Source organism: Pristiophorus japonicus, chromosome 14 (genome assembly GCF_044704955.1).
Source record: "Pristiophorus japonicus isolate sPriJap1 chromosome 14, sPriJap1.hap1, whole genome shotgun sequence".
In the NCBI taxonomy this organism is placed as follows: domain Eukaryota; kingdom Metazoa; phylum Chordata; class Chondrichthyes; family Pristiophoridae; genus Pristiophorus; species Pristiophorus japonicus.
Genome location: NC_091990.1, coordinates 27,512,922 through 27,523,412, shown reverse-complemented (window position 1 = coordinate 27,523,412; position 10,491 = coordinate 27,512,922). Strand labels below are relative to the sequence as shown.

Here is a 10,491-nt window from a genome sequence, read left to right as displayed (position 1 = left end):
CTCATGCTCTACTGGTTCACACTGTTACCTTTGTGTAGGATGTTCCCTTACCTTAATGTTAAACCTTTGAGCACTTTTACTTGTTGAGACCTTTCCAGTATAGAGATCAGTTTTTACAATAATGATCTGTAAAGTTCTAGTGCCATATATTGGAATTCCCAGTGGTTACTAATATTTGCTGGGCTCAGGCTAAGTGAGCAAAGGAGCAGTCTCTGTTAGTGAGGACATATACAGACTGGAGGAGTCTGGAAGAATGAAGAAAATATTGTGTATTTTTTTTCTCTAAGATAAAACTACACAAGGAATATAATCCACAAAACTAATGCTGTATTATTGAAATAAGCTTAGAAACGGAGCCTTGATAATTGTTACAGGATTGTACCGCCGCATTCAAATGGCTAAACCTGGCTCGCCCTATTTGCAAATGCTTTTGGTTGTTGAAGGGTTAAAATGACTCATCGACAAACAAGCCAAAGTGAAAGTCAGACACATCTGTGCAACGTCAAGATCTGGGAGCTGTAATGAGAGCTTTTTTCCCAAACACAGTGGGCTGACGAGGAGTTAATCGTTTTGATCAAAGGGAGACTAGTGGCTGGCTGCGGTGTTATCTGTGAGCAAGTAAGTGCGAAAAAAGAGTCTGAAATGAACGAGTTACTAACCATGACGCAGTCTGCAACCCACACACTGTAATTCCTGTTAACTCGGTTTTAAGAGCAGTAGGTGAGGCACTTTTCCTGAGCATGCTCTGTCGAGCCTTTGTGATGACACAACTCTCACCAGCCTGAGTACAAACTGACTCGCTCGTTTGCTCTTGTTTTATGTTGCAGCTTCGACTAGGAGGAGGGAGAGAAAAGGGTGACGAGTGAAGCTGCCGTAACGAGACCGAGCGAGGGCATTTCTCCAGGCAACCTTTGTATCCAGTTGTGTTGTACGAGCACCTCAGCTGGCCGAGACTGTTCAACTACCACTGCCATTATCTGCCTCAGAAAGACTATAAAGGAAATTGTTTCAACGGCACCTCGAACACCCGAAAGACAACATGCGTTCTGATTCCCCCCACCCCTCAGTTAATGTAACTCCAAATCCCAAATGCCCAGCGAAGAGGAGAAGGATTTCTTTCCAGAGCATATTTAATACCAAATCCAAAGCAAAGCAGAAGCAGGAAGTATCTGTTGCCAGCATCGAGAGCATCCATGTAGAAGTGGCAGAGACTGAGAAAAAACTGCACCAATCCGACAGCAGGACAACATTGACATCTTCAGATTCAACAAGGAAGGTTGGAATCTAATTACCATTAAATGCAATTGGACGATAGAATAGTCTGACTTGACCTCATCCAGCAGCTTTTTATTTAGTGCAGATTTGATACAAGTACTATTTAAAAGATGTGGTTAAAACCAGAAATTAATGTGGGAATTGGAAACTTTTCAAATCAGGCTTGCAGTGGTCTGACCCCACTGTAGTGTTGTCATGTCTAGCAGACAGGGGCAGACTATCAGTGAGATTAGTTTTATATAGAGATAAAAATGCCTGTTTCTTACCCAGTAATTATTATAAATACCAACACATTTCTTAATTTTGTGTGTTGTGCTTTAATCTTGTGTAATGATACACAGTGTAAAAGCTAAGGTACCCAATGGTAAATGTTCTCTCCCTCTTTCACCCCCCCCCCCCTTTCCCAATGACCATAGCACAATAATGAGCACAAAAGAATGGGAAAAGGTTAAGACCAAACATGTTTTCTGTACCTGGTCAAAGAGAGTTGCATTCCCAGAATAAATGATAGCTGAAGTATTGTCATTATTGTTGCCTTTAGTAGTTTGTCATCTGCTGGTGCCCTTTTAGCCTGGATTACCACGCCACACTACACACTAACTGCTGTTGAAAAATAATGTATTTTTGCCACCATTGATAACTTTAATGTATTGAAATAGCAGAGTCTGAAAGATGTAACTCCATAGCTGGCTCTGACTCGATACCTTGGCGCACTAATGCAGTGCTCTGCTGTTCAGGCTTGGCAGCAGGTCATCATGACTCTCCTGTACGCCAAGGAACCGTTTGAGCTTGAGCAACCCGGATTTACTGTTTCAAAAGCACATCCTTCAAACAAGTGGTTTTCAAAGGGGTGATATGTCTGTGAAAAAGTGCTTGCCAAACCTTTCTCCCAGAACCTCAGCAATGTCAGATGAGTTTTTGTCATGGCGACATTACATGTTCAAGATTTATGCTAATTCAATCGCGTGTTTGGCAACCTTTTCTAAATTTATTTGCACGCACTTCATCAAGACAATGCCTCATTAAATCATTTTGGGGGAAAAACTGAAGAAACCGTATGTTTTGAGGTAGTTCTTGATCCTCCAAATATTCTGTAATTACACGAGACTTCCATAACTTCACTGGTGGGCACAGAATCCTCTCCAGATTTGCACCCTTCATTTTATGATTGTTTCACATTAATATTTTTAGGAGCAAGACAAAAAGCCATTGGGGCCCCTTTTCAGAAATCAATTCCATCTGTCTGCCTTCTCACCAGGTCCCTCAATCCAGAATGTTTCCAGAAATACATCCAATTTCCTCGACCATTTGTATTGTCTGCTTTAAAGGCCAATCTGGTCATATTCATGCTCTTGCTGACATCCTTTTTTTTTTACTTCTATCTTTTTCATTTTTCATTTCTGTCCCCTGGCATTTGAACCCTTCAAATTTGGATCCATTTTGTCTATTCCTTTCACAATTTTGTGAGCTTAACTTAGATAATTGTTAACCTTCCTTTACAGCCTGAACCACTGGCTTACGGTGACCACATAAGCTTAAAGGCTGTTTGTACAGCTTGGAATTTCAAGATCTTTACTAATGTTTTTTGGGTCGCAATCCATTTATAGTTATACCAATTAATTTATTGTGAATAAGCCAAATTCCGTTTCTGATAAGGGATTATGGGATTTTCCGAATGTTTTACCCATTTTTTTTAAAGAGATTATATTCTGTGATTCCATCCACTTTTCCTTGGAAAAACAAAAATTTTTGTTGTAACTTAAGTTCTTGAAAGCTGGATTCACATTTGCTGCTCACCACTCTCAAGGCCAGTGATATCCTTCCTATGATTATGTGACCAGAACAGCCTATGGGACCAGGCCCTGCCTTATACAACACACAGGTTTATAGTTTGATCCCTATCAAAATAAATTATTTACTTGTCCAAAAGTAACATCCCTGGGAAAAGTATATGAATACTGCAGTATTCTGCTCGTAATGTAAAGAACAAATTCAGAGATGTTGTAGCATACATCAGGGGGATTATGATGCGAGAGGGGAACAGCACCTAATTTGTCTGATGAATTTTATAAATGACCAATTTATCCAGCCCTACTTAGGCTGACACTGTCAGGCTTTTAGTCAGACTACACGACTGAATCCATGTTGAAATGGGCTAGGGCCCCAGTGAGTTAGCTTCAATGTGCTCATTAGACTATAGACCGGAGAACCAGGTTACAAATCCATCTGTACATGCGTTTGCAGTTGGAATTAGCTGAACAATGGTTTGCTAGGTTGCCAAGTGCAGCACAGAGCAAGAAGCAAGGTTTAGGGACAATGGGGAGAAAGGAGAGTAAGATGGGATCTGTCTACTTTGCTGCAGACATTTAAAAACATAAGAAATAGGAGCAGGAGTAGGCATTTGGCCCCTCGAGCCTGCTCCGCCATTCAATAAGATCATGGCTGATCTGATCTTGGCCTCAACTCCACCTCCCTGCCCGCTCCCCATAACCCTTCATTTCTTTATCGTTCAAAAATCTGTCTATCTCCACCTTTTAAATATATTCAATGACCCAGTCTCTGCAGCTCTCTGGGATAGAGAATTCCACAGATTCACGACCCTCTGAGAGAAGAAATTCCTCCACATCTCTGTTTTAAATGGGCGACCCCTTATTCTGAAACTATGTCTCCTAGTTCTAGATTCCCCCACTGTTTTTACTTCCAAATCTTAAATTCAGTCTTGCTGTACTGGTTAATCAAGCTGGTGCATTGCCTACTTGTTCGCTATTTTGTCTAGGTTTGGGAACACAGACAATAATTATACCCATAGGGATGAGACAACCAGTGACTGGGAGTTGCCAGAAACAGGGGCCACAGTGGAGCAGAAGGAATGAAAAACAACTGAATCTGTCATGTAGTACAGTTGAGGTGACATTTTTGGGAACCATAGGCTAAAACAGTATCTTTTGAAATGTTGAATATACTTTATATATAATTCTTTCAATTAAAAAAAAATCACCAGTAAGTTAGATAGTCAGGATTATAAATGTATTAAGTTCTATGACTGGGGTCATGAGATCACCATATTTATATCATTATTGTTATTTGGGGGAAAATTCCCTTTAAAATGTTACACCAACAGTTTAAAAACTGCTGCTACCCAACAATTAGTACTGCCAGGCACCATTGATATTTTGATTCTATAACACTACTGTTCAGCCTTCTTGGCAGCTGGCGGGGGTGTCAATAGTCATTCCCACAAGATCTTTTAGTCATTCTTGCCCTGTACTCTTTCCTGTGTGTTAGTTAACATCCCTCTCCTCTCCGCCTTCTCTGCTGCACTCTCAGCCCTTGTAACACCACCTACATTTGTTCTTTCCATCCCCAGCCTTCTTAAAAACCTCCCGTCCTTGCATGCTACATAGAACTTTTGTTGGTTGGCAGAGTGTTTCATCAATGGGAGCTCCATCAAACTAATAGCTCTGGCTGAGAATGATTCTACAGATATTGACCATGTGCAAAATGTTCTGACCATCAAAAATAACCCCAAGGTGAAACTTTGGAAAATGTCTGCTATTTCTGTCACAGGTTTTTGAAAACTAATATTGTATTTTCTCTCATTCCCCTCTATTTTTAAATCTCTCCCATGTTGCACATTTTTTTTTGCTGAAGGAACTAACAACTGAGTTGGTCACCGGCTTCTCCCCATGCCATGAATTAACTGGCGCCTAAGTGCTGCATGAGAGCATCCTGGCTGAGTTCTGCCCTAAGTTTTCTTCCTTGCCTGTGGAGCTTGCCCTGATGACTGGGCTAGGACTAGAAAATATCCACACTGTTGCACATCTGATGTTTCATTAGAAATAAATCTTTCGGTAGCTAATGATGCAGGGTAATGATTGATGACCTACATTTGAATCACAGTATCATTTGATACTTTACGTTTAGACTCTCTCCACTCCTCCCGTGAGCTCGGGAATTGGGCTAGGACGTCAGTTGCAGCACCTAATGGAGGCAAAGTGCCAAGTCAACCAGACAAAGGAAACGAGATGTGTTATCTATAATTTACGAGAAGGCCGTGCCATGCAAAGTGCTCATCAGGCAGTCAGAAAGAATGCATATCCCAGATAACTTGGTATGCAGAGGCTTATAGGAATTTCTTGCCTGGTTGCAGTGATAAGAGATGATTACGCAGAGTTTAACACTTTGAGGACTTTAACATTTCATGAAAATAAAAATCAATAGAAGAGCAGCATGATATCCAGTTTTGCAATTTATTACAGAATTCTAGGAATGAAAAACTGACACAGATTTTGTAAAGTACAGAAAAGTTGAACTGCTCAGAGGGGAATGTGACATTGCTGAATCTTCTTTTAAAGATCTCCAGCATGACTTAACACTTGCTACCTGTTTAAAATCTATATTTCCTGATCAAGGCATTTTCCCAATTATTTAAAGATCACTGGTGTTGAAAGTTAAATGAATGAAATTGGCTTAAAACTAATGGTCGGTTATTGCAGCACCATACCAGGCTTTAATGAGCTGGTAGCAATTAGTGCCTTGCTGTTGAACATTGGATAACATCATTTGATTGTGCTGTCTCAGGGTGAACCAATCAGTCAGGCTTTCCACAGTCCACTTGAGTTGTTACTTCCTCAAAGTTCCAGTTATTTTGGAGGATTGACCTAAGAAAGAAAGACTTACAGCGCCTTTCACGACCACCAGACGTTTCAAAACGCTTTACAGCCAATGGAGTGTAGTCACTGTTGTAATGTGGGAAACGCGGCAGCCAATATGCGCACAGCAAGCTCCCACAAACAGCAGTGTGATAATGACCAGATAATCTGTTCTTGTTATGTTGATTGAGGGATAAATATTGGCCAGGACTGGAGAATTTTAGCTATGAGGAAAGATTGGATAGGAGGCTGAGGGGAGACCTAATTGAGGTGTATAAAATTATGAGGGGCCTAGATAGAGTGGATATTTCCCTTAGCAAAGGGGTCAATAACCAGGGGACATAAATTTTTAAAGTAATTGGTGGGAGGTTTAGAGGGGACTTGAGGGGAATTTCTTTTCACCCAGAGGGTGGTGGGGGTCTGGAGCTCGCTGCCTGAAAGGGTGGTAGAGGCAGAAACCTTCAGCACATTAAAAAAGAACTTGGATAGGCACTTGAAGTGCTGTAACCTACAAGGATACGGACCAAGAGCTGGAAAGTGGGATTAGGCTGGATGGCTCTTTGTTGGCCGGTGCGGACACAATGGGCCAAAATGGCCTCCTTCTGTGCTATAAATTTTTATGATTCTGGGACACTGGGGATAACTCCCCTGCTCTTCTTTTATGTCCACCTGAGAGAGCAGACGGGGCCTCAGTTTAACATCTCATCTGAAAGATGGCATCTCTGACAGTGCAGCACTCCCTCAGCACTGCACTGGAGTGTCAGCCTAGATTTATGTGCTCAAGTCTCTGGAGTGGGACTTGAACACATCATCTAAATGCACATTTGCCTTTCTTTAACAAGCAAATAACTAGTGGGAGTGTAGGTTACAAATGCAAGTTAAACTTTTGAAAAGTCATTCAGTGTATTTGTGAACACTGAATTGAACTTGGGACGGGTGGGGTTGTAGTATCGCTCCAGCCATGGAGCATTGGCTTGGTTCCCAATCAGCAGCAGAGTTCAAGTCCAAGCAATGCATGTTCTCAACAAAGATTTTTTTCTGTTTCCAGCTGGACAACTAGGTGGAGCACTATAAAGTCACAACGGTGCGTCAGTAAACAGGACTAGTCATGCCATGGAATATTAGTGAGCCCTTCCTCCTGCATTTAAAACCGAGAAACAAATTATTTCTGATACACTTGATAAAGACTATGTTTAATTTTTTTTTTTAAATGTAACTTTTTCACTTCTAATTACATTGTTCCATCCCTGCTTTTCCAGAATTCAACTCTATTTATTTTAGTAAGATTTAAAAAAAAAATAGAGCAATCAAATGCAATGGAACTGTTGGGTAGTGGGTCTCCTTCACATGACACACACACTAAGGCTAGATGACATTTGCACATTCTGATTGTCAATAGGACAATAAAGTACAGCTCAAGTGCCAACCTAAGACAGAAGCTGCCTGTAAAACAAAACTTAAAATGATCAAATTCCAAAGTAAAATTAATGTAAACAACTGACCTCCGTTTACTTAAGTCACTTCCCCATAGGATGCACACCTCCATCTTAGCAGCTTTCTTTATCTTTTGAAACATGGTCAAACATTAGATGCAATTTTTGTTGAAGTTTAGGCTTTGCTCAACCATCTACCAGTACCATTTCCCCCAAAATTAAGCTCAAAATGATCAGCCAGATAGTCATTCTGAACAGGAATTCATTTCAGTTTCAGTGAGATTGTGCTCGAGTCAAGTTATTATACATTAAAGAACAAAGCCTAAGAATTTTTGTTAACTTTAACACTTATGTTTACAACACCAATAACTTGCATTGATGCAGTGCTTTCAATATAAAGAAATGTTCCAAAGCACTTCCAGCTTAAGGAAACACATTCCAATCGGGAAAGGGAAGGTCAGAAGGGGTGAACGAAAGCTTCGTCAAAGAGCTGGGTTTTGGGGAGGATTTTAAAGATGTAGGGCTGAAGCAGATGGCGACGTTTCCACCAGTGACTGGGCAAAGGAAGGGAACTGTCACAAAAGGAATGGTCAGGAGGGATATAGGGCTGAAAGATATTTCCGATTTATAGGGTGGAGTGAGACCATGGAAAGATTTATAAACAAGAGGAAGATTTAAAATCTAATGTATGGGAGACGGGGAGCCGATGTAGATCAGTGAGATTTAGGGGTGTTGGGCAAACCGAACTTGGTGCGAGACAAGATGTGTGTGACGGAGTTTTGGATAAGTTGAAGTTTATGGAGGGTGAAGGATGGGAAGCCAACAAGGAGAGTGCTGAGAATTACATGAGTTGGAAATGATTACACGGAAACACGCCATTCAACCAAATCAGCTTGTGTTGGTGTGTATTCTCCATAAGAGTAATCTTAATCCCTTGTGCCAGCTCTAATCCCATATATCTTTACCCCTCTTTCCTTCAACCACCTATCTAACTCATTCTTAAAAGTTAACATGGTCTCTCTTTCAGTCATTAACTTCAGTAGTACATTCTACGGCCACGTGACCTATCATAAATCTTTTATATTTAATCTTGTATCTATGTCCCCTCATTCTAGACCCCCTCCGCTATTGGAAACAGACTATTTCTATCTGCACTGTCCCAACCAATGTTCCTCCTAAGATGTGTGGCCGTGTACTGATCAGGAGGTCCCGCGCAGGCTACTCACCAGCTCTTGCCGCTGGAAAAGATACTTTAAAGGGACCGCACGTGGCAAAAAAAAATTAGAGGGAACATTGGTCCCATCCTTTCCTAATTTCAAACACCCCGATCAAATCAACGCCTAATCTCCTCTGCTCTCATGAGTGGTTGAGTGTGGAGGTTGTTATGTATGAATAAAGAATCTGACTGGGTACTGTGAGCTCAAAGTAAGGTGTGACCTTAGTCTTTTATTGCAGGTCTCCAGAGTGCCTCTTCAACCTGTGAAGCCTCCTTAAATACCTGTGCTCCCAAGGGATTATGGGATCTCTTTGGACTCCAGGGGATGAGCCCCCTCGTAGCTGTACAAAGTATATACAAGTTTAATATAACAGAGGTGACTAAGACATGTAAGAGGGTTTCAGCAGTGGAAGGACTGGGGTAAAGGAGCAGACATGAAATTAAGCATTCTTCGCTCAGTGGGTAGCACTCTCGCCTCCGAGTCAGAAGGTTGTGCGTTCAAGTCCCACTCCAGGAACTTGAGCACAAAAATCTGGGCTGACACTCCAGTGCAGTGCTGAGGGTGCGCTGCACTGTTGGAGGTGCCGTCTTTCGGATGAGACATTAAACCGAGGTCCCGTCTGCTCTCTCTCAAGTCATAGAATCGTAGAAATTTACAGCATGGAAAGAGGCCATTTTGGCCCATCGTGTCTGCGCCGGCCGACCAAGTGCTCTCCAGCCTAATCCCACTTTCCAGCTCTTGGTCCGTAGCCCTGTAGGTTACGGTACTTTAAGTGCACATCCAAGTATTTTTTAAATGTGGTGAGGGTTTCTGCCTCTACCACCCTTTCAGGTAAAGTTCCAGACCCCCATTACCCTCTGTGAAGACATCTCCCCTCTAAACCTCTACTCAATTACTTTAAATCTATGCCCCCTAGTTGTTGACCCCTCTGCCAAGGGAAACCGGTCCTTCATATGCACTTTATCCAGGCCCCTCATAATTTTATGCACCTCAATCAGGTCCCTCATCCTCCTCTGTTCTAAAGAAAAAGTGGACGTAAAAGATCCCATGGCATTATTTAGAAGAATAGCAGTAGAGTTATCCCTGGTGTCCTGGCCAATATTTATCCCTCAATCAACATAACAAAAACAGATTATCTGGTCATTATCACATTGCTGTTTGTGGGAGCTTGTGCGCAAATTGGCTGCTGCGTTTCTCACATTACAACAGTGACTACACTCCAAAAGTACTTCATTGGCTGTAAAGCGCTTTGAGATGTTCGGTGGTCGTGAAAGGTGCTATATAAATGCACGTCTTTCTTTTTCTTGATGGTGGTAGGATGTAGTGTTTAAAGCTCCAATTTGAACAGGGTGCAAAGGTTGCAAATAGCCTGAGACAGTGACTGGCAAGGAAGCAGAGATTGTGGCGGGGTGAAGACGATGGTGCAGGTTTCCAGATGTTGAGCTGAAGAAAAGGAAAGCTCCAGCAGTTAGTTTTCAACTCTGGAATCAAAATTAATTAAATGTGCTCCCACAGGACCTGTGTTCTCCGAGCTTGCCAGGAGTTAAACTGCCACCTGTGCCACCAGATGCTCTGTGTTTAAAAAAAAAAAATTGTTATTTCAAGAAGTGTCGTATTAAAGTACGACTTCAGCACCGAATCAGGTCGTGCCCCGATTTTGTTTGACAGTGAAGTTATTCATTCAGCCATGACCTCATTTTTAATTGACAATAGGCGCATCCAATCAGGTAGTGCTGAATTTGGGTAATTGGTTAGCCAATCAGGTGGGAGCGTGGGGGTGAGGCAGTTGGAGGTCATGTGATGAAACGTCCTGGAATATGTCCAACAAGAGTTGGCAACTCTAGTTCAGACCTATGTTCATCCATGTGGGAAGTTGCTGTACCACCGTGGAAAGGTGTCAATTGGAGGACAACA

At 41.9% G+C, this 10,491-nt stretch overlaps 1 protein-coding gene across 2 annotated transcripts in view; it reads left to right on the top strand.

The window, feature by feature from the left end:
* Positions 1-521: 521 nt before the first annotated feature.
* Positions 522-10,491, top strand: part of LOC139279809 (E3 ubiquitin-protein ligase RNF19B-like) — a 40,745-nt gene continuing 30,775 nt past the window's right edge. The window contains exons 1-2 of one of the 2 annotated variants that reach the window (XM_070899042.1): positions 522-618; positions 828-1,276. In XM_070899042.1, coding sequence (XP_070755143.1) covers positions 1,040-1,276 — 237 coding nt within the window. In that variant the 5' untranslated portion in view covers positions 522-618; positions 828-1,039. Of the gene's footprint in view, positions 619-701; positions 721-827; positions 1,277-10,491 lie in introns of those variants that run through there. The other variant, XM_070899043.1, reaches the window with a different exon arrangement.